A 23,955-nucleotide genomic window follows, 5' to 3' on the forward strand; every position below is an offset into this window, starting at 1 on the left:
AATAAAATATGTGTAAGTAGTTTTTCTGTGAAGTGATGCTCTGTAAACAAAAAGGATTCCCAATTCTAGGTGTGCTTGAATGTGTATCTATCTGTAGGATGAGAAAGAGAGGAGAGGGGTGGGGGAGAGATCTTAAATACTCCTGAAAAGTACCATGTTACCTACACTGACTTCTTTTCACTTTTTCAAACCACTAAGCTTTCCTTGTCCAGGGCCTTAGCATATGCTGTTCTCTCTGCCTAGACATCTCTTTTCTCAAAATATTCCAGGGCTATTCTTTTTCTTTATTCTTTGGGTTAAATATCACCTCCTAGTGTCATATCATCCTAATTAAACCAGAGTCTTCCCACCACCATTATTTTATCTCAGCCTGTTTTATTTTTTCTCATTATAATTGTTTTTGATAACTTTTTTAAAAAATTAGTCTCTTTCACTAGAATATCAAGCTCCAAGATGGAAAGAAAGCTTTATTCCTTCTCACAATCATATTCCCAGCACTTACCTAAAGTTACAGCACTTATAGTTCTAAATGCGTGGTTTTGGTTTTGGGGTTTATTTTTCAGTACAATTTAATGTCAATACATACTATAACCACACAAAGTTTATAAATTTTCCAATGCTCTTGAGAAAATAGAAGCTATCATTTTAGCTTTTACACAATCATTAAAGTACCACACAGGGATGAACTTACATAGATTACCTTTACTTCTGTTAATATTTTTGACATTAAGCCAAAAGGTAGGCCCGTCACATTTGAGATTTCATTACTAGATGTATTTGAGCAGAAATGATGTGACAATTGCAAATTGAAGTATACAGTAGCAATGAAAATGTGTTTCATCTCAATAGCCTACATCATGTAGTGTCAGGAACACTTTGTTTTTCTTCAATTTTTAGTGTCAGAAATGCTCATTATCAGTGAAAAGTGCATGGGTTTTTTCTTTATTGATTAAGGTATTACATATGTGTCCTTATTCCCCCATCGCCCCCCACCCTCCCGCTCATGCCCTCACCCCCCTAGTGTCTGTGTCCATTGGTTATGCTTATATGCATGCATACAAGTCCTTTGGTTGATCTCTCCCCTTTACCCCCACCCTCCACTGCCTTCCCTCTGAGGTTTGACAGTCTGATCAATGCTTCTCTGTCTCTGGATCTGTTTTTGTTCATTAGTTTATGTTGTTCATTACATTCCACAAATGAGTGATATCATGTGATATTTATCTTTCTCTGACTGACTTATTTCACTTAGCATAATGCTCTCCAGCTCCATCCATGCTGTTGCAAATAGTAGGAGTTCCTTTCTTTTTACAGCAGCGTAGTATCCCATTGTGTAGATGTACCACCATTTTCTAATCCATTCATCTGCTGATGGGCACTTAGGTTGTTTCCAGATCTTAGCTATGGTAAATTGTGCTGCTATGAACATATGGGTGCACATATCCTTTCTGATTGGTGTTTCTCGTTTCTTGGGATATATTCCTAGAAGTGGGATCACTGGGTCAAATGGGAGTTCCATTTTTAGTTTTTTGAGGAAACTCCATACTGTTCTCCACAGTGGCTGCACCAGTCTGCATTCCCACCAGCAGTGCACGAGGGTTCCTTTTTCTCCGCATCCTTGCCAGCACCTGTCATTTGTTGATTTGTTGTTGATAGCCATTCTGACAGGTGTGAGATGGTACCTCATTGTTGTTTTGATTTGCATCTCTCAGATGACTAGTGACTTTGAGCATGTTTTCATATGTCTCTTGGCCTTCTGTATGTCCTCTTTTGAAAAGTGTCTATTTAGGTCCTTTGCCTACTTTTTTTATTGGATTGTTTATACAGCTACTAGGACAATGGAAACTAAAGAGAAAATAAACAAATGGGACTACATCAAAATAAAAAGCTTCTGCACAGCAAAAGAAACCATCAACAAAACAACAAGAAAGCCCACTGCATGGGAGAACATATTTGCCAATGTTATCTCTGATAAGGGTTTAATCTCCAACATTTACAGGGAACACATACAACCTAAAAGTGCATGGTTTTGTTACTGAAGAAACCAACAAAGCATGAAGAGCAATTCATTTTCTTAGAGAGACCCAGATCTCTGCACAGAAAAAAATAAAGTTAATTATTTTCAACTGTGGGAAGAGATGACAGTAGGAGAAATGAAGGAATTATCACCCCCAGCCAACACAAGCAGACAATACAAGAGACAGACCCTTTCCCCTCATGCCTTGTTCTCAGAAGTCTATCCCATAATGCTTTCCTTTAAAAATGTGGGCCAGACCACAATGGCAGTGGAAGTCTGTCTATCCTATGGCAGGTCAGGAAGAAACAAGTCAGATATGCCATTGATTTAACATAATCCTCTACATGAGAAGGTCGTTTGAAGCCTGGCATAGTTTGGTTGAATATAGCTTTGTCTAGAATTTGGTGACCTTAGGATACTATTAGAAATTGAAGTCTAGAGCTTTGCTTTAGACTTCATATGAAAATTTTGCACAGAAATAGATGAACAATTTGGGATCAAAAATATCCCTCCTGAATAGGTGTATGACTCTCATCCTTTTGGCTTTAAAAGATAAAACAAGAGAACACTGAAGATAACTGATGCTGGAAATATATGACTGTTAAACAGAAGAGTGCAACATCAAAAAAGCAAGTTATAAATACCAAAACAAAAATGCTTAAGGGAAAAGGTGATAATTTTTGTGCCAATACTTGACATAAAAGTGTTTAGAGGGAAGAAACAGAAGTTGAAGAGTAGCTAAAAGTACAATTTAATCCCATTAAAATAAAATTTCCTAAAAGCAAAGAACACGTATTTGGAGTGAGAGTTCTGAGGATAAAAATAGAAGATTCTGAATGAATTATTGGTAGACATTAGGTGCTAGTTGTATTTTGGGACCGTACAATGAGGAATAAGAACATCAAGATGCAGAAAAGGAAACGTGGGTAGCTGAACGTGTGATGTACCTGTAAGGACAAATACCACAAAAGGCCAGTAGGAACGTGAGAGATCAAGAGTACATCTTGTAATAAACCTGTTCTGGAGTTAATGGAAATGACTGCCAGCTGTTCTTGACTAAAGACAACTTGAGGCAGAATGACCCAAAAAGTCCATATGGTACCAAAGGCAAAGCTTAATTAGATATATCACTTTTAACTGCACGTAGCCACACTCCCAGAAGGAAGGAGATTAATTGTAATGCACATGTTGGGAGGGTGACTTTCAAAATTGCAGGAACTCTGGAGGCCACCCACGCTACTATTTAATAGTGGCTCTCTTTGGTGAGAGGATATATAAATAAGGTGACCTCATTTGTGTCTTCCTCTTTTTACTATGGGATATGTAACTTCTATAATGAAAAAGTATTTTTAAAGTATATACTATTACAGGTACAAGGTGTGAAAACAATGTGGCTCCTATACGCTCCACTAATAAGCTACAGTTCATGGTCATATTTCATATTGTAAAATCATTAAAGGTCAATATAGTGTCTCAAATATTCAAAAGATAATTGCCAATGTCGATGTAGAGGGTTTTGTTTTAAACAATGTAAGCTTGGAAACAGGTCTCAAAATGACTGTGCAATTAAAAGCTACCTCTGATTATTAGCAAAGGACTTTTAAAATCTTATTTTGTTTAAAAGGGAGAGATCACATACATTGTATGTGTTAATCCTCTTCCTGTCATTATGGGTTTCTTTATGACAGAATTGTGTGTCCTCCAGGAGGTGTGACCTGAGCTTTTGGCAGAGTGATTAGGTCTAAAATGCCAGCCAGCACAGTGACAGTGGGGACTGAGGCCCTTTATGGGGCATAATTGTGCTTCTTGGTAATTTTCTACTGTGCTACCCCTGCTGTAGGGAATGTTCTGGGAAGATGGGGGAGCCCCTAAGCATGTGTGTCTGTGTAGAAAGACTCATATGTCCCTTGAGAATTTTATTTAAACACAAAAATTGGAATGAACTTTGTATCCTCCATGCATTTTACATTCACTTGCTAACAATGTAATCTTTTTAATATCAATTTTTGTAATTATACCGCAATTAAGGTGCATTCAATCTATTACTTTTGTTCTAAAACTCCTATTCTACTATATCTCCTAACATTGATGTCATGAAAACTGGTCTTGGCCCAGAGTTGAAAGGATGAAAGAAGAAAGGAAGGGAGGAAAAGGGAGAAATTCTTAAGAATGGTTTTCTTTCATTTACATAAAACTTTACAAAGTAACTCCCTTACCACACTCAAACAAAAATGCAGCTTAGAAGGCAATGATAGAATTTTGTTTACTTTAAGAAACCTGAAAACAGTTTATAAATAAAGTTTATAAATAAACTTTAAAAATGTAATTCCACTACTATAGGATATTAAAAACTTAAATACATTTCCTTCTCAAATCTCAATTGTCTTATTCATAAGACGAATTTGGACTAAATTGTTTCATGACTCCTAACTCAAGCTAATAAACCAACCGAGCTTTGAATCTTCTTCATAATTATTGTGATAACAATTCACACAGTTATGTATTCCAGTGACTTTATTTCAAGCGGCAGTTTCTCAGTGGGAGAAGCATTTCAAAGTCATTTTGAGCTCAGTGAAGCTCATGGCTTGGAGCTGTGATTCCTCTCCTGTCCTAATTAAATGTGAACATTTCTCTCTTGCATCTTGCTTGGGAAGTCACAGGCAAGCACGAGCAGTATGCTATGACAGTTGCTGAGCATTATTTGATTTTTGCTGTCCAATAATGTACATAATATTGTCTATGCATTGCCTTGTGGCATAGGATAGACTTTCTGTAAGCAGGTTAATGGAAATGGATCCTTACATGAAAAGATTACATGCTGTCTTTTTGAGAGAATGTTTTATCTGAAACATAAACATGACAAACAGACCTCGTGCCGATTACTATAGAACCAAAACCCTTTCCAGCTGTTTACACTTCGGATGCAAATGGCAATTTGACACAGACTAACAGTGTGCGTGATGTGAGCATCCGCCTGAAAAGGCTACCTATGGAGCATGCCCAGTGCGGTGCGTGCGTCCTCCGCCTCCCCCTCCAGATCTCTGAAGATAAGGCTTGAACTTTGCACTTGCAAATGTCACTGCATACGTTTTGCACTAGGTGCTTTGGGTTTTTTTTTTTAAGGTTCTCTTGCAACCAATTTCCTTTAGCAATCTATGAGCAGGAAGAGACTCTGCAGGGTAGGAAGATACATTAAGTTTCAGAACGAGTTGGTGCCTGTCTTTGAACGCACTTGAGGTGCTCTTTATTTTTAAAGCAACCTAGAGCGTTCCAGTGTTCGTTTCCCCCTCTGGAATGGGAGGATAAGAATCCCCTCGGATTGGAGTCCCCCGGGGTAGAGAGTGCAAGCCCCGGAGGCAGAAAGGGACTGAGAAGAGGGGCTTGGCCGGAGCATGGCTGGGGAAGGCGCGGAGGCTGCTCCGCAGGGCTCCGCGCGCGCTGAGGATCCGTGCCCGGGGCTGCAGCTGCGGATGGGAAAGGCGCTGTCTGGCTAATGAAGGCCACCTGGATCAGGCTTCTGAAAAGAGCCAAGGGAGGAAGGCTGAAGAACTCGGATATCTGTGTAAGCTCCGGGGCTTTCGCCTTTGCTTTTGCTGTTATTGGAGTGAGTGCTGGCACGGGCTCCTTTATTCAGTAATAGGATCCTGATTGCAAGAGCGGGAGCCAGGGAAAGTCCTGTCATTTTCTGAGCTCCTTTTCCTGTGTCATGGTCTGTTTGCCAAAGGAGATACATCCCGGGCAGGTGTTTTCTGCAGACAGGTTTTGTTAATATCTATTTAAAGGTATTGAAAAAAAATGTGTTGCTTAAAGATTGCGTGGAGCCGACTGCTGTTGTCTTACAGTTTTGTCAGAGGAGGTATCAGGTGAATAAAAAGATGCAAAAGGATGCTTAAGATTCAAGTGGAGTCAGCTCACAGTAGTGAGGTTTTGGAGAGCTGAGGTTTATAACTCCTTTACCTTTCGGGTATGTTTTTTATTAGCAGTGCCTTCTTCCTGGGTGTAACTACTTGCCTTACGTGCAGATTGTTCTTGAAGCTATCCTTGAAACCCATCTGCGCCCTTCAGCTCTGCACTGCACCACGGAGCTGGTGTAAAGGGACCTGTTCTGTCTTCCAGAAAGGACATCAATGGGAACATAAAGCTGGGGAAGGAATGGTAACTTGGTAGGCACAGCTACCCTGGTGAATGGTCTGCAAACCAGAGCATGATTTTTCTAGATGGTTTGCCACGAGGTGGATTATTTTCTCCTCTTTTCAGGAACTTGGGGCAAAATCTAGGAAGCTCACTGTAGTGTCGATGAAACATTCCCAACGCAAACGTCATAGATGGAATCTATTTTAAAATGTAAATTTCCCTTTCCAGGGTTCGGCAGACTCCTACACCAGCCGTCCATCCGATTCAGATGTGTCTTTGGAGGAAGACCGGGAGGCGGTGCGCAGAGAAGCAGAGCGGCAGGCCCAGGCCCAGTTGGAAAAGGCAAAGGTAAATCATTTCTCCCTGCCACTCTTTCTCCGCCAGCATGCTGGGCCCGTGGTGGACCACCTGTGGAAGTGTGTTTGCGTTCTTGCAGTATTTCATTGTCTGGTTTAAGAGAGGTACAAAAAGTGAGATTATTTTCTTTCCCTAGTAGAAAAGGGAAGTGTGATATATGAGTGGTCTTGCGTTCCATGTTATTTTATAATTCAAGCAACATGTTTCCGTGGTATATGGTTCATTTAGACACAAAGGATTTCTGATTATATCAGGAGAAAAAAACAGTATCTAATATTAAAATGATTTTACCTTATTTTTTCCAGCAGACCCTTTCTCTGTTCAGAAAACCAAACTTTATTCAAGTTGATGTTTATTTTGGTATTTATTTGAATAGCCTTTCCCCCAAATTTTACTCCATAGGTGCTTTATAATATTATTTTCTTATATTTAAAAAAAAATGGTTCACATTGCGTTTTTCAAAAATAAACCAACAAAGGATTTTATTATTTGAAAATGTTTCTTCTATCCTATAATAATAAAATGCATATATGTATATGTGGAAGGGGAACTGGAAATCAGATATGAAATATATAAGTACAGAATTTAGATGAGACCCTATTAGATTTGACTAATTGTCTTGAATTAAATTCTTTTTCCCATATAGTCATTTCTAAATCAGGGGTGGGGAACTGTTTTTCTGCCAAGGGCCATTTGGATATTTATAACATCAATTGTGGGCCATAAAAAATTATTAGCTTAAAAATTAGCCTGCTATATTTGGTCAAACATTTAATGAACTCACCCGTAATGCCTTGGCAGGGCCACACCAAATGCTTTCTTGGGCCTTATATGGCCCTCGGGTCGGACGTTCCCCATCCCTAGGTTGTTGTTCAGTTTTAAGGTACCTTGCTGTGTGTGATACTCCGTAACTTTTAAGTGGACATATTTGAACACAGTTGTTGGTTTTCTTTTGAAAAGAATTACTGCTTTGAAAAAGAAGTACTGTGTTGCTCTTGCTAACAAATCGAGGGTAACATTAGAATACTTACGCTGGCTGCTGCATCTCTGAGATGAGCAAAATCTCGGTGTGTTGCTATGGGAATCATGGCTTGGAGATTCTGGTTTGAAAGCATGGACAGCCCTTATGTAATATTCATGACCTCTAGCACAGCTGCCATCACAGTTTACAGAGGAACTGCCAGGAGGCCATGACTCTTGAGAAGCAGTTTCCATACATCACAACAGTTTCTCACCTCAGCGGGCAGGGAAGTCATCGCCAGGTGTGATATAGTCTTGACTGCAAGACCACCCAGAGGAGCAGGGAGCTGATGAAGACAGGTGTGGCCCAGTTGCTATCAGGTCATCTGCTCTACCAAAGTTAATCATTTAAAACAGTGGTTCTCAACCTTGGCTGCACATTAGAATCACCTGGGAATCTTTTTAAAATCCTGATTTCTGGGCCTCATCCCAGAAATCAGGATTTTAAAAACATTCCCAGGTGATTCTAATGTACAGCCAAGGTTGAGAACCACTGATTTAATCCATTTTGATGTGACAACATGGATGAAGCTGGAGGACATTTATGCTCAGTGAAATAAGCCAGTCACAGGACAAACAGTGTGATTTCACTCATCTGAGGTATCTAAAGTAGTCAAACTCATAGCAGAGAGTAGAGTTGCCAGGGCCTGGAGGAGGAAGAAATGGTGAGATGCTATTCAATATACATAAAGTTAGGTATGATGAATAAGTTATAGAGAACTGCTGTACCACACTGTGCCTATAGTTAGTTAGCAGTACTGTACTGTGCACTTAAACATTTGTTAAAAGGGTAGATCTCTTGTTAAATTTTATTAGAATAAAAATTATGTAGGTGAAATTAAACAGTGAAGAAAATTAAATAATGAATGTACTCCAATGAAGCTAATTGCCACAGGTTTTCAGTGTAGCTAGTAAATATTGCAAGTTAGAAACTGAATTCTACATTCTACATTTTGTACGGAAGTGCAAAGAGAAAAGCCAAGAAAAGAAATAAGTTTGTATTTCAGAAACAAAGAGTGTTTTATTTGCACTAATTTATTCATGTGATTTTCACATACTACAATTAAAGTTTCTCCAGTTTATACCACATCATCATACAATCCAAGGTCTTATAGGTTTTGTTTTCAAAGTCTTCGGTTATGTGATTGGCACAGTTTTGTCCCTGACTGCTACAAGTCCTAAGTGGCACAGCTTCATAGAATTTTTAAGTGTCTTTCAAACCAGCGTGGATCAAAATATTGGTCCTAAATCAAACCAGGTTCATGTTGCTCATCATACAGACAAAAAAGTTTATAGTTACAAATAATGTAGAAGATGGGAGAAAATAAAGAGAATTTAAAGCAAAAGCAAAAATAATTGAAGGGCTACTTAGTATGTTTAGTGAACATAGTTTATTTGCATCTATTTTCCTTTCTTAAAATTAGGTCAGCCTAACCAGTTTGGCTCAGTGGATAGAGCGTCGAACTGCGGACTGAGGGGTCCCGGGTTAGGTTCTGGTCAAGGGCATGTACGTTGGTTGCGGGCACATCCCCAGTAGGAGGTGTGCAGGAGGCAGCTGGTCGATGTTTCTAACTCTCTATCCCACTCCCTTCCTCTCTGTAAAAAAAATCAATAAAATGTATTTAAAAAATTAGGTCAATATCTTAAAACTTTGATGTACTCAACTGGGTAAGTGTGAATTTTAATATCTGAAAGAAGATAGGACTAGGATTTTACTTTATGTTAAAATCATGGTTTGGTAAATCTGATTTATTAGTTACAGTATCCTTGAAGATTAAATGCAAAGAGGGATTGTAGATGGCTTATCCATTAGATTGTTTTTATCTGTTCCCCTCCACCATGCCTTTATATCATTATACCTTTTTTGAGACCTACTTCAAAAGGCAGCTTTAAAGTTGAAAAACATATGAATTCATCATTTAATTTTAGATAGTTTAAAACACTGCACATCCATTGTGAAAGAATCAAAAGTTTTATGGATTTATTTTATAATCATAGCATCTCTCCAACAGGAAGATTTTGTAAGTGGGTGCCTTAATTCACCCTGCAGATCATGCTCAATAGGTCTGTGTAAATGCCTGGAATAAACCTCAGCGGCACTTGCAGATCCTGCCCCACTATAAATGTGAACTACATTACCCATTAATTGCCTTAAGAATACGCCTGTGTAATAAGGTGATTAGCAAGTAGTGAAACTAGAGACACTGCCTTCTGGAATTAAGTGACCTACAAAAGTTTATATAACCAGGCACTCTGTGCTTCCAGTAAAACCCAGTACTTTTTTAAAAAATATATTTTATTGATTTTTTACAGAGAAGAAGGGAGAGGGATAGAGAGTTAGAAACATCAATGAGAGAGATTGATCAGCTGCCTCCTGCACACCCCCGACTGGGGATGTGCCCGAAACCAAGGTACATGCCCTTGACTGGAATCGAACCTGGACCTCTGAGTCCGGAGGCCAACGCTCTATCCACTGAGCCAAACCGGTTCAGCAAAACCCAGTACTTTTCACTGCACTTTGTTATGTCTCCTCTTAAACTAGTAAACTTTACAGTGAACAGATTCTATATTAGTTTTGGGGCAAATAAATATCAACAAGCATGACTTTTCTTTAACTTGTTGTTTTCTGATCACAAATGCACATTTTGATCCAGTTTTGGCATATTTTGCATATCTTGCCTTATGCAAGTTGGTGCTCTTTGATTATGCCTTAAAAACAAGTAATATGTGAATTTAATTTATTCCCACATTGATCTTTTTTAAAAAAACACACACACAGCTTGACATATGATTCACTCATTCAAAGCACACAATTCAGGGTTTTTTATATTCACAGGGTTATGCAACCATTACTATCAATTTTAGAACATTTTTATTGCCCTCCCCTCCACCCAGTGAAATATCATATTCTAAATTAGCAGTTACTCCCCATTTCTTCCAACCCTCTTAGCCCTAGGCAACCACTGTTTCACTCTGTTTCCACAGATTTGTCTATTCTGGATAGTCCATATAAATGGAATCATACAGTAGGTGGTCTGCAGTGGTCGGCAAACTCATTAGTCAACAGAGCCAAATATCAACAGTACTTCTTCAAAATAGACTCGCCCAGGCCGAAAACCCACTTCTCCACATGGGCCACGAAGTTTCAATCGCACTGTACGCCGCCCGCACGTGGTATTTTGTGGAAGAGCCACACACAAGGGGCCAAAGAGCCGCATGTGGCTCTCGAGCCGCAGTTTGCTGACCACGGGTCTAGTGTGACTGGCTTCTTTCACCTATATAATGTTTTCAATATTCATTCATGCTCTAGCATGTATCAGTACTTCATTCCTTTTTATATCCAAACAATATTCCATTGTATGGGTGTGTCACGTTTCATTTATTCATTTATCAGTTGGTGGACCTCTGAGTTTGTTTCCACCTTTTAGTTATTGTGAATAATGCTGTTATGACATTTGTCTAGGGTTTTTGCATGAGCATATGTTTTCATTTCTTATATGCGTGTATCTAGGAGTGAAGTTGCTGGGTCATATGATCATCTTTTCTTAACTAGAAGAATTATCTCTTCTTTTCTCCTTCCCCAAAATGATCCTTTCTGCCCTAAATGCAGGGACTCTGAGATGGGAAGTCTAGATGTGGATGGGATTGGCACAGAGATGTACTAGGTTCAGTGCGATATTCTTTGTACAGTGGATTAACATTAAATATTAATTCCATTGTTCTCTTGTCAGTGAATGGCTACCATATTAAAGACCTTGTATTAGTCACAGTTGCTCAGTAGAGGGACTGAAAAGACAGAGCCACGAAGAAGAAACAGGAGGCTTTTGCCTGCAGAAAACTGCTACCGGTGGTTTAGGGAGAAGAGTTTGGCTTTAAAGCATGCTGATTAGAGGTAAAACAGAAGTCCCTCCCTGGAGTAGAGTGTCTGTGAGCAGGGGAGGAGAAGAGTGCACCCTGCTGGCAGGGACAGAAAATCCTCCTTGGATGAGGTGGCTTAAAACTAGACCTTAGCAGTGGTTCTCAACCTTCCTAATGCCGCGACCCTTTAATACAGTTCCTCATGTTGTGGTGACCCCCAACCATAAAATTATTTTCATTGCTACTTCATAACTGTAATTTTGCTACTGCTATGAATCATAATGTAAATATCTGATATGCTATATGTGTTTTCCGATGGTCTTAAGCGACCCCTGTGAAAGGGTCATTCAACCCTCAAAAGGGTCACGACCCACAGGTTGAGAAACGCTGCCTTACAGGATGGCCAGATGGAGTTTAGCTTATGAAATAGAATGTGGGGGGTAGGGAAGAGGGAAATGCCTCCAAGGCCTAATAAGTAATGTAGGTAAAGGCCAAAGTAAGAAAATAATTGGCAGCAAGAAAATATGGAATCTTCCAGAAAAAGGTTACTTTTTTGAGATCTTGCCAACTTGAAAATGTCTTCATCCTAGCCTCACATTTAATTAGTAGTTTGGCTGGGTATAGTATTTATGTATGAAAAACATTTTCCTTCAGAATTTTAAAGACATTATTTTACTGTCTTCTAGCTCTAGCTCTGTTGATATGTTTGCTAACGTTATTTGGTCCTTGGATGGGGTTTTAAAATGTTTGTAAACATTTAAATATACTGGTTTATAATATACTGAGAACTGCTCTTCCTTTGGTATTTTGAAATTGTGCCTTGGTGTGGGTCTTATTTATTGTGTCTGGCTTCTCATGCGCATGTTCATTGTGAAGGGCCAGTCGCTTTGGTTCTGGAAAGTGACTTCTTTTTTTATGGATATTTTTTCCCCACTTTATTTTCCTCTTTTTTGGTTCTCTCCTTTGTCAGACATTTGATTAGAACCTTCTTCTCTACTCATTTTTTTTGTACTCAGACCTCTGTCTTTTTGCTCTACTACCTGAACTTTTCTCCACTTACCTCCTAACCCATCTGTTGGAAATTTTTTTAATTGATTTCAAAGAGAAAGGGTGGGGAAGGAGAGATTGAAACATCAATGATGAGAAAGAATCATTGATTAGCTGCCTCCTGCAGGTCCCACACTGGGGATCAAGCCCAAAACCCAGGCATGTACCCAGGCTAGGAATTGAACCGTGACCTCCTGATTTATAAGTTGATGCTCAACCACTGAACCACACTGGCTGGGCTCTATTGGAATTTTTATTATTGAAAATTTCTAATTCCCAAGAACTTACTTCTCATCTCTGCTTTTATAGGTTCCTGTTCTTATTGCTTGGGTGTAATATGTTCTCTTATACATCTTAAGGTTTTTTTTAAAGATTTCTGGACTGTCCCTATTTTTTAAACTTTAAAAATTTGATATTATTTTTACATACTGGAAACTTTTTCAGAGGTTTGATTTCTGGCTGTCCATTTATAATTAAGAGCAAGACATTGTAAAGCTGACTAGCAGCTCTGAACAAGATGAGAAAGCTTCTTGACTGTCAGTCTTTTTAGGGTAACTAGAGGCCCAATGCACGAAACGCATGCAAGAGTAGGCCTTCCTTCCCTCCGGGACCCGGGACCCGGGCTTTCCTCACAGCCCCGGCTTTGTCTGAAAGGTCATCCAAAAGGACATCTGCTCTAATTAGCATATTACACTTTTATTATTATAGATTGACTGGGGGTGTCTTTTCTTTCAGGCTAGTCAGTGTCCCCGGAGAAGGGTCCCTGATCTCCTGGTATTTTATATTCTCACTCTTTCTACTCTGTTAATTATTATTGTCTGTCATTTTTTTTATTTGACATTTTGATCTACTCTCATTTTCTGTTCTTTATATTTGTGGGTTTATACTTTTTGGAAAAAAATTTTTTCAAGAGGTAGCATGTGTTCAATTGACCATGTTTTATTTCCCATATTTATTAATAAACATACTATAGAAGAGAAAAACAATGTTTCTCATGACATGGGGAGAATCCTACCCAATTGGAAATAATTCCCTTAAGCAGCCTTTTCAGAAGAAACATGAGTGTGTTTGTTCACCTTCAACTCAAACATGAATTTTTTTATTTTAAAAAATGTTAAACATGTTTTTACAAATGGGTCTTATTGAGAAAATTATGTTGGAGAAAGGCGAGAAGTATATGGTTATGTCTGTATTGCATACTTTCTTCAACCTACAAGATACACTGTTGGAGAGACTCTAAAGAACATATATTAAAGTAAATGATGTCTCATCAGACAAAGACATTTAATTGGTAAAAGATAAAATCCAGCAGAGAAATCTCATAATAGAAACCACCAATTATGGCAGACACCCTTAGGAAAATATTGTGGCCAACATTAGCTTTCCATCATTGATTTCAATGCTGTCTTTTAATTTTTGTATTGAAAAATTTGTCAGTTCTCTTCTGCTCATAGCATACAAAATAGAATTACAAAACTGGCTAAATATTCTAGCTTCCAGAGTTCATTTACTGTTCAAATACACACTAGCTTAGATTACATTTTTTTCTACCTGTAAGAAATAAAAAGTGCGCAAAAGCCCCTTAGACATGGGTTAGCTTCTATGTCAACTCATAAGTATGAGTGGGTAGATATAGTCATAGCCTCTTATTTCCAATGTTAGTTGACAAGTATAGTAATTACAATAACAACATTTATTATGTGAGTACTGCTCATTACAGACAATTCGAAAGATATAAAAGGAAAAAGCAAAGCTTTGTGTCTATATTGCATTTTGAAATATGATCAGGTCATACCTACAGCACTGATTCCTATATCATCTTTTACACCAGAAAAATCCTCACTCATTCTCTTAGTTGGCTTTTGCTGCAGGAGAAGCTGCTCTGTCTATTGGCTTAAAGTCACCATTTACTTAGGTCACAGTTCTCTTCCATGTATCAGTAGCCAGCTGGCAGGTGAGCTGGTGGCCAGGTGATCGGGGATGGTCTCTTGCATGCGTCTGCAGATTGGCAGTGGCCAGTTTGGGTGTCTCATTCGCCTTTGGGTGGCCTCACATCCCCCGCAGGCTGGCTGGCTCACCCTCATGCTGGTCTCAGGGTTACAAGCACATTGAGAGAGAACAGTGAGTGATATTCAGTCTCTCCTTGTGTCATGTGTGCTATTGGTCAAAGCAGGCCATGTGGCTAAGCTCATAGTCAGTGTTGAAGGGAACTACTAAGACATGATTCCATCCTGGGAATTATTACAGCCATTTTCTGTAAACAATCTGCCACACCCATTTTTTTCCTCACTTACCTCTTTCTTTAAAATTTATATTTATTGTTGAAAGTATTACAGATATCTCCCTACTTTCCCCCATTGACTCCCTCCATTCAGCTCCTGCCCCCCACACCCTCCAGGCCTTCACCGCACTATTGTCTGTGGCCATGGGTTATGCATATATGCATATAAGTTCTTTGGTCAATCTCTTAACCTCTTTGGAAGAAGAAATGTCTTTTTACTTTTTAAAACAAATAACCCTTTCTTTCCTCTCATCCCATCTTTCCCTTCCTGTTAATGTCAAACTTCATTGCCACAAGCTTTATCCCCCAATTCCATTTCTCCCCGCGCTCCCACTTCCTTGAGACTGATTTCTGTCTCTGTCTCTCTACCGATGGCCTCCAGCGACTTTCTAAGTAAGTTCATTGACCTTTTTATTAAACACTAGAGGCCTGGTGCATGAAATTTGTGCACAGGGGTGGGGAGTCCCTCAGCCCGACCTGCACCCTCTCCAATCGGGAGCCCTCAGGGGATGGCCTACTGATGGCTTCTGCCCACTCCCTGTGGTTCTTTGCTCTCTGTAGGGCCTGCCTGCTCCACACCACAGCGATGGGCAAGCAGGCCCTGCTGGGTGCTGCCTGCGGGCCGCGCTTGGCTGCTCACGGGTCACCGTGGCGACCACCAAGCAGGCCCTTCTGGGTGCTACCTGTGGGCCATGCTTGCCTGCTGGGCTCACGTTGCCGGATTGATGCAGCCAGCATCCTGCCCCAGTCGCTATGGGCACCGCCATCTTTGTCGCGGAATGATAGTTAATTTGCATATTACTCTTTTATTAGATAAGATTCCTTTGACTTCTCAGGAAGCCTCACCTTGTTTTTCTTCTCTACTAAGTCAATTTTGTCTTGCAGGTGCTGGCTACAACACAAGCCTGTTTCTACTGCTTTTCTAGTTCCTTTTCAGTCTCGTCTGCTCCTGCTTTTAGCTCCCTCCACTGAAGTGTGGGAGTCCAACCAACCCAATGTTTAGACTCTGACCTCTGGCTCCTATTGCTTCCGGCGTGCCATTGGTTTTCAAACTGACGGGTTCCTCGGGAGTCGCTGCCGAGGCACAGGGTGTCCAGCAGGACGTGTTCTGTGTGTTCCTCCGGGATGCAGCCAAAGCAGGTCTCTCCATTCATTTGATACATTAGGACTTCCTTCCATGGAAGTTTTTCTTTGAAGATAGAGCTTCACCTCCATGACGGGTTGTAAGCCACTGCCATCTTTCCCTTTACCTTCACCCTCCTCCTGGCTTCACTTTTGTCTGTACCTCTGCCCCTGACCTCTCTCCCTATTGTTACTATCTCACAGCATCCCCATTTTGGCATCCCTATCCTTTCTGGCACCCATTTAAAATTGAGCTTCCCATTTTTTTCTTCAAACCCTTTCTTCTCTACATTTTTCTATTTCTGTCAATGTTGACTTTCTCCTCCCAAGTTTGAAGACTTAGTCCAGGATTGGCAGGATTTTTCTGTAGAGGGTCAGATAGGAAATATTTTAGATACCATGAGTCATGTGTTTTGTATCACAACTACTCAACTCAGGGAAACCTGGATATTCAGATCCATCTCTGCTGCAGAGACTGGTTGCTACATCTTTTGATGCATTATCTGTGAAGCTCAGTCATGGTTCCCGTGGTTAATGCATTAGTTGGCATGTGTCAGGCTCAGGGCCCAGTCAGGGGACTTGGATGGGCAGAGGCAACTGGAATACAAGGCTCCTGCCTTCAAGTTCAGTATCTAATGGGGAGTTTGTCTTAGAAGTTATGAAACCACTCTTTTCATTTCCTCTTTAGCTGTATATGTTCGCCATACACTATCTCATATGTCACTATTTTGTCAGGGCCAGCCTGACAGGTTGAACCGGGCTGAGGTAGGGAGATGGGAATTGAGAAAAGAAAGAAAGACAGGAGAGCGGGATCGGGAGGACTACAGCTCAATCAAGGAACTGCAGTAAGTTTATTAACCATGTAATGCCTTTTATACACAAAACACTGAATAGGAAGTCTGTCAAGAGGAATGTATTCTTTGTTCCTCTTAATCCCTAAGGGAGGGACAGAGCAGAAGGACAAATTCTCGGTACAGCAAATCTCAGTAAATAGTTACAGACTTCTTGGTAAGCCATGAAAGGCTGTTCTCATTCTACAAAAGTTGCTCTCATTCTACTGATAACTGCCATCCAAACAAGTCTGGGAAAACTGTGTGGGTAAGGATCCCAGCCTTGCGAGCCCCTTCAGGTGCAAGGACCGTGTCAGCTTACACCCGGTCTCCAACACTATTGTATTTGAGTTACTTGTCTCTAACTTGATGATTAGTGCTGTATGGCAGTTCTGTGATGTCCACTGGCTGCCAACCTGAAAGGGACATGACTGGCATTGACTCATTTGATCTTCACAGCAGCTCACCGTGTCGGGTCAGATTGCATCCCCATCCATCCCTGTGACTAAGGCGTGTGTCCTGTCTCCTGACCTAGACTTTTTCCCTTGAGAGTCAAGGTGTGCTCTGTACTTCTTAATCTCACTGGTCCAGATTCCTGCGTCAGTTATCAAGAACGAGTTAACATCTTTCTTGCTCATTTTATATGCTCTCTTCTGAGTAATACCTGAGTATTTTAGGAATAAAATGACATATTGTTCTCTCTTTATGATTATATTTATCTTGGCAAGTCTACCTACAAATAAGTCTTAAGTTTCTGATGGGTAAGAGTGACATGTTTTAAAGAGAACCCAATATTCTAAGTTAACTCTCTCTTACAGTGGGTTTATGGTTTTTATTAATGGAAGTTCTAGAGGGCTGAGGCTTGCTCCCATTTAAAACTGCACTCTCGTATAAGAACCCTTATAAGGACTGTTAATATAATATAGACTTCTTTCTGGCTATTTCAAAACCATAAATGGGTTGGGGAGGATTATTATAAACATTGTAGCTCAAGCTTTTTTTTTTTCTTAGAGAACTATCATTGAACAACTTTGTTATATCATTATAAACACAGCTATAAATACATGATTCTTCCACTCCTTTTTCTCTACCAGATATGAACAGGGAACAACACAAACCTATATGCACAGCTGAAAATAGTCAACCTCTCTCTGCTCCTGAGTTTTTGCCTTACCAATAGCTAAATGACAGATGTTGAAAATTGTGGAAGAGAAGAATTTATTCAATTAGCAAACATTTGATGAGTGGTATTGTGCTATGGAGCTGGGATCTAAAGGAAGGGAAATTAAAGATGTGTTAGATGTGGTTTTTTTCCCCCAAGAAGCTCATGGTCTAATGTAGATGCCAGGAATGTGTGTCACTGACTGAGAGTAATGTGATAAGTGTTAGACTAGCGGCAGTGTGAGCCAAATGCTGGAGGAATGGTGAACAGGGGCCTCAGCGCTGCGGAGTGGAGGAGGGCTGGGAGAGGGAGGAGGACAGTGGGATTAGAGATGCCCCCGCTGATATAAGAATGTGGCTTTGGGAAAAGCCTGTACTAATCAGCAACATGCTTTTCTAAGGTTAGCAAGATTGATGGCTAATTGAGGTGGCCAACAAAGGCTGTTATTTTGGTTTAATTTTATTTAAATTTCAGTTAATTCCAATTTATCTTACCCTCACCACACTAACGTGTGTTTTTTACTCTCAACGATTCTGAGTGTACAGTTCAGTAGTGTTAACTATGTTCACATTGTGGAGGAACGGATCTCCAGAACTTTTTCATCTTGCAAAACTAAAACACTTTCCCCGTTGAGCAACCAGTCTCCATTTCCCCCTCCCCCAGCCCCTGGCAGCCACCATTCTACTTTGTTTCCATGATTTTGACCACTCTGGGCATCCCACCTTAATGGAATCATTTTTGCTCTTTTGTGACTAGTTTATTATACTTAGCATAATATCCTCAAAATTCATCCATGTTATAGCATGGGACGGCATTTCCTTCTTTTTTAAAGGCTGGGTAATATGATGTTGTATAGAGATGCCGAATTTTCTTTATCCGTTCATCAGTTGATGGACATTTAAGCTGCTTCCACCTCTTGGCTATTGTGAATATGCAGCTGTTGTTTTTTTAATCTTGGTTTATGTTAATGATCCTGTTAAGCTGTATCATCAGCACGTAGTAATTATAGCTTATGTTTGTACAGTGTTTCAGTATTTAACGTCCATTGATTTACTCTGCCTGATTCTTGCAACTACCCAGTGAGGAAGGCGGGGCAGGTAGAGTTATCCCATTTTGTGAATGAGGAAATTGACGGTGGATAGTGAAGGGTCTTGCCAAGGCCGTTGAGCTCTTACATGGCAGAATGAGGACAAGGACTCAGGCTTCCACCTGGTAGGATTCTGTCCTTAGGTTCCTTCACCTCATCCATGAGCCCCTCTTAGGGATAAACTGAGAATGCACCCCTACTGCCTCTTTGTTTCAGGCTCTGGAAGGATTAGAGGAATAAAACATCTATTTGCTTTTTAATGGTAAGAGCAAAAACAAAAAGCAAGGTAAACAATTTAAAAAGTAAAAACATCACCTCTGCTATTTTTTTGCTGCTGAATTTAGATAGCACCAGTAGAGTTTACAAGCAAAATACTCCCCTCCCCACCTCCCACACACACATATTTTAAGTTCAGATTATGGTATTCACACCACTGATTTGGAATTAGTACATTTTAACATCATTTAAACAAAAATCTTAAACTAAATTTCTTCAACCTAATAAGTTGTTAAAGAAAGAGCTCTCAGGATGCATGTGAGTACCGTATTCTTGCTTAAAAGAAGATGCAAGTGGAATGTTCCTGAAAATATTTGAATAAGCTCTTTCTATAGAGAAATGGAAAAATAATTAAATATCTAGGAAATAGGTTGAATGAAGAACACCAAAAAAACAGAGTTTAAGTAGGGCAAGGGAGAGAAGATTGAAATCACAATGAAACTATCTGCAAAGAGATTTTATAAGTGTTCTCTGTTCCCAAGGGAGGGAAAAGATGAAAGGGACTCTCTAGAAATTATAGCAGCCAAAAAAAGTAAATGGAGTTGTTATAATTAACTAGGGAGAGTTGAGAGGTGTTATAAAGACTAGGAAACTGCCCAGCCAGTGTGGCTCAGGGTTGAGCGTTGACCTAGGAACCAGGAAGTCATGGTTCCATTCCACCCAGATTGTAGGCTTGATCCCTGGTGGGAGGCGTGCAGGAGGCAGCCAATCGATGATTCTCTCTCATCACTGATGTTTCTATCTCTCTCTTTCCCTCTCTGAAATCAGTAAAAATCTATTTTAAAAAGACTAGGAAACTGCTTTCGTGATGTTTTAAAGAAATATATGTGGGTTAAAATGTTTTATTTTAACTAAATCCTGTTTGAGGAAGAAAGATGAATCACACAATTAACTGACAAAGTTATTTTTGTTCTAGAGATTCCCTAGTTCTTTCTAGGGAAAGTTCTAGTAGTTCTTTCTACTTATACTTGCAGGGATTAATTCCTGTTGCTTTAAAAAAAAAAAAAAAGTTCTTCTTGGAGATTCGAGGCTAAATACTATGGACACTCTACCCACCCAAGACTGGCTCAGGAAGAGTGTTTTGCAGGAGCTAGGTAAAAATGTGGGCAGTCAGTTAAATCGACAGTCTTTCAGCTTTCTACATCTATTCCCTGGATTCCAAACAACTTAACTCTTCCTTTGTCATCCTAGAGGAACTATGGTCATCCTTGCATGAAATATTTATTGGACCAATTGTAACCTTACAGTTGAGGTAACCTACATTCCTGAGAGATGAAAGTCAAGTTACAAGTTTGCTTACAAGGGAATCCAGTTTCACAAACATTCACACAGAATTACAGCAGATCTTCGGCATATAGTACACACTATTTGCTGAGGTCTGTGAGTTTAAGCGGTCTGAAGTATATGGTAAGTCATATAATAGACACACAATGGAGTATAGAAGTCCTTTGAATAGAGAAATATTTCCACATGATAAATTGAGGCATTTGATGGCCTACCTTGTGGTATGTGTTGCTAGGGAATATAAATGATTAAGCCTTGGTCCCTGATCTCCAGGAGTGCAGTCTAAGAGGACATTTAAATAGTAGCTATGTGGTCATGTGCAGTGCCATCTTTCCAACTCCTTACTTTAAAATGAGAGAGAGAAGTTGATCACACTGAGGCCCAGGTCCCGTCGCTACCATGGACTGAGCACTAAGGTTTAGGAATGGTCCAATGTTTTGTGTCAATCTTACCACAGAGCCTGACTCTGAGTGGGCATTTTACAGGTGGCAGTTAAGTCAGCGTCTTCTTACCCAAGTGATTAAAAGTCAACTAGCAGGTCCCAACCGTAAATATTTTATTTAGGGTTAATACATTAATAACTGTATCACTTATCTTTTGCTATAAAACTAAGGCCTAATATTTGAGCCTAAGTCAGCTAATGGAGGTTTTTCTCCCCAAGCAGCCATCTTCAGTCTAGAATTTAGTTTGACATTAATGTGAATTTGATCCTATCCGAAGATTCTTGTTCCAGAATACAAGAACTGAAAAGGATTTTTAATTTTAAATCATAGTCACGTTTATGCCTCAAAATGATACTTAAAATTTTTCCTAAATAGTTTAGTTTTACAAAACATGAAACCTTTTTTTCTAGTCCTATATTTTTGCTAATTGTCTTGGTAAAACAAAAAAGAAGGAATTTGGTAAAATGTAGTATCTTTATAAGAGAGGATTTTTTCCCCTAAAAATTCATATGTATGTAAAATGTTTTGATATTAGTAAAGGTTAGTCAATCTTGTTAATTCTAGACCAAGAAAAAGTATCCATTTGAATTAGACCAACAGGGTACCTAATAATCTTAGCTCTTGAAATAATTATTTTATATTTCCCTGAAATATATATGCTGTTTCCTTGGCTGAAAAATGTTCATTGTGACATACCAATTCAGAACCCTGCTTCTTAAGGGTTTGTGTTTTTTTTTTAAGTGGTTTTTCGTCTTTTTTGGATCTTGAGTGCCTTTGAGTAAATGATGGAATCTGTGAGCCTTCTTTAGGGAAATGGTTTACATCTATATAGTGTGGCTGATATTTCCAGGGTCTTCGTGGACCTATGAATCAAATCCATGTACCCTAAGGGTTTGCAAAGTACAAGAACCTTTCAGAATCTCATCCTTCCTCCAGTTAGAATAGCTGATATCTGAAGAACTATGGGACAGTTCTGAAAACACTGGTTTCCTTTGCTCTCAGATACTTGCGATTACCACATGAATTCTTCTTGAAGTTGTCATTTTAGCTATAGTGTTTAGTCTAGTGTGGAAGCAGAGGTTGGGCAAATATACAATACTCTGAGTACTTGCATGTGCTATGTATATGTGAAGGGTGTTCTAGTTTAGACAGTTGTCAGTGCTTAATAATTTCAGTGTTTTGTTTTGTTTTTAGATTTTTCAATGACCTCTGAGAAAGCAAACAGCACTGAAAAGTCCTCTCAAGTTTAGTAGATAGTGGGAGCTAATCTTTCTGAGGTTTGGTCTGGCCCCGTGCCTGTTGGTTTACTAGTGTATGAGCTTCTTAGTTGCTTTTTGTTAACACTCATAAAGTATAACAGCGATTTTCAACCTTTTTCATCTCATGACACACATAAACTACTGATAATTACTAAAATTCTGAGGCACACCGAAAAATATATTTTTGCCGATCTGACAAAAAAAAAGGTATAATTTTGATTCACTCACACTGGACAGATATTGTGTTGGCTGTTGTCAGTTTTTTATTTGACAATCTAAGTACCCCAAAATGAATAGTCAGGTACTGCATTTTAAAAATCCTTGTGGCACACTGGTTGAAAATCTCTGATGTATAATCTGAATATTTACTCCTGTTTTATTCTTGCCTAGATTATCTGTTTGACTTGGATAACCAGGAGCCAACTAGCTGTATAGAGGGATCCTGCCTGCAGGTTGTAGAACCCTAAGGCTATCTGTTGCCTACTTGTCTTTTTCCCCAGGCTAAGACAGAAACTCCTGCCATCTTTCTAGCTTCCTAGAAAAACAAGTGAAATATTAAATGTACCCAGAAGCAGGACTTTTCCTGCCCAAAGGTTCAGATGTTCCTTGCCATTCAGCAGCTGTGTTTCTATTTGGCATGGTCCATCACTCTGTCCCACCAACCCTCCCTCTTTCTTCACTTGCCACCTTCTGCTCCCACACAACTTGTTCACCCTTCTTTCCACCCTTATCATACCATACGTGTTTATCTCCCCAAACATCTAAACTGGGAGCAACTTGGACAAAGACTTGTCCTGTTGACACTTAAAATGTAACTCCTCCGTAAAGGTGTGATACATATTTGAGTACTGACTTAATCACAGGTCTGCCGAGTGATCAGGAATCCATGACTGGAGCCCTGAGCCTTTGGATATACTGATATTTTGCCATCTATATCTTGTAAATAACTATTTTATGAGGTTATGCCTTGGCTCTACCACTACCATGTTGCCGCAGAGTCAGGTAATCATGGTGTGTAGTTCATTTCTGTCTCCCTCCATGTTGTATGCTGAGTGATATGTAGAATGACTTTTGATTACTACTTGAGTGCATTGATTAGTGAAAATAATTATCGAATTGTTTTTGGTGGAGCTGTCAGGAAGAGGTCTTTTCAGGAAACTTTCAGTTTGGTAGAGTAGGGCTCTCAGCCCATGCTGCTCCACAGGCCTGGGGTGAGGGAAGACGTAGGAGCAAGTGGTGCCCTTCCACAAGGCCAGATTCCTGATGGGCAGCTGCCCAGGCTTTCTGTTCCCTGTCCTGGGCAAGGGTCCATCCCAGCCAGTTTCTGAGGTGCTGTTCTGTTTTAAAAGATGAAATTATAAGTCAGGGCATCTTCCAGGTAAATTGAGATCTCTATATAAAGTTCACATTGTGGGTATTCCACTAACAGATGTTCAGAATTCTTGGTCCTTTTGAAGTTTGTTTATTGCCCCCTTTGGAATAATTAGTGAAGAGGAGAGATAGTAGAATCGCTAGTGTATTCCTATGTACAAACTACTACATAATTTGGTGTGTTTTTTTGCAACATGGGAATACAGCTCAAGAGAGAACTGGATTTGTATGACTTTGTGACCCTTGGAAAGAGTGCCTCTTGTGTACTGCTAAATATGATATCATTGAAGGCTGATCTATAATAGAACAGTTTTCTGCAGGTATTGACCATAACTATATATGATTGCATAATAAAAGGTTATTAAAATAGGATGCCAGCTTCTCAATTATACTTTTCAATAAATTAAGTA

The 23,955-nt window shown here is 39.6% G+C and overlaps 1 protein-coding gene across 8 annotated transcripts in view; it reads left to right on the forward strand.

The window, feature by feature from the left end:
- The window catches only part of CACNB2 (calcium voltage-gated channel auxiliary subunit beta 2), a 359,416-nt gene that overhangs the window by 228,355 nt on the left and 107,106 nt on the right, over positions 1-23,955 (forward strand). For 6 of the 8 annotated variants that reach the window (XM_070432451.1, XM_070432470.1, XM_070432461.1 and 3 more), the window contains one exon: positions 6,377-6,496. In XM_070432451.1, the coding sequence (XP_070288552.1) occupies positions 6,377-6,496 (120 nt within the window). Of the gene's footprint in view, positions 1-5,149; positions 5,577-6,376; positions 6,497-23,955 lie in introns of those variants that run through there. The other 2 variants (XM_070432487.1, XM_070432514.1) reach the window with 1 other exon arrangement.

Source organism: Myotis yumanensis, unplaced genomic scaffold (assembly GCF_028538775.1).
Source record: "Myotis yumanensis isolate MYYU_CA2020_CCGP unplaced genomic scaffold, mMyoYum1.0.hap1 SCAF_1, whole genome shotgun sequence".
Lineage (NCBI taxonomy): Eukaryota > Metazoa > Chordata > Mammalia > Chiroptera > Vespertilionidae > Myotis > Myotis yumanensis.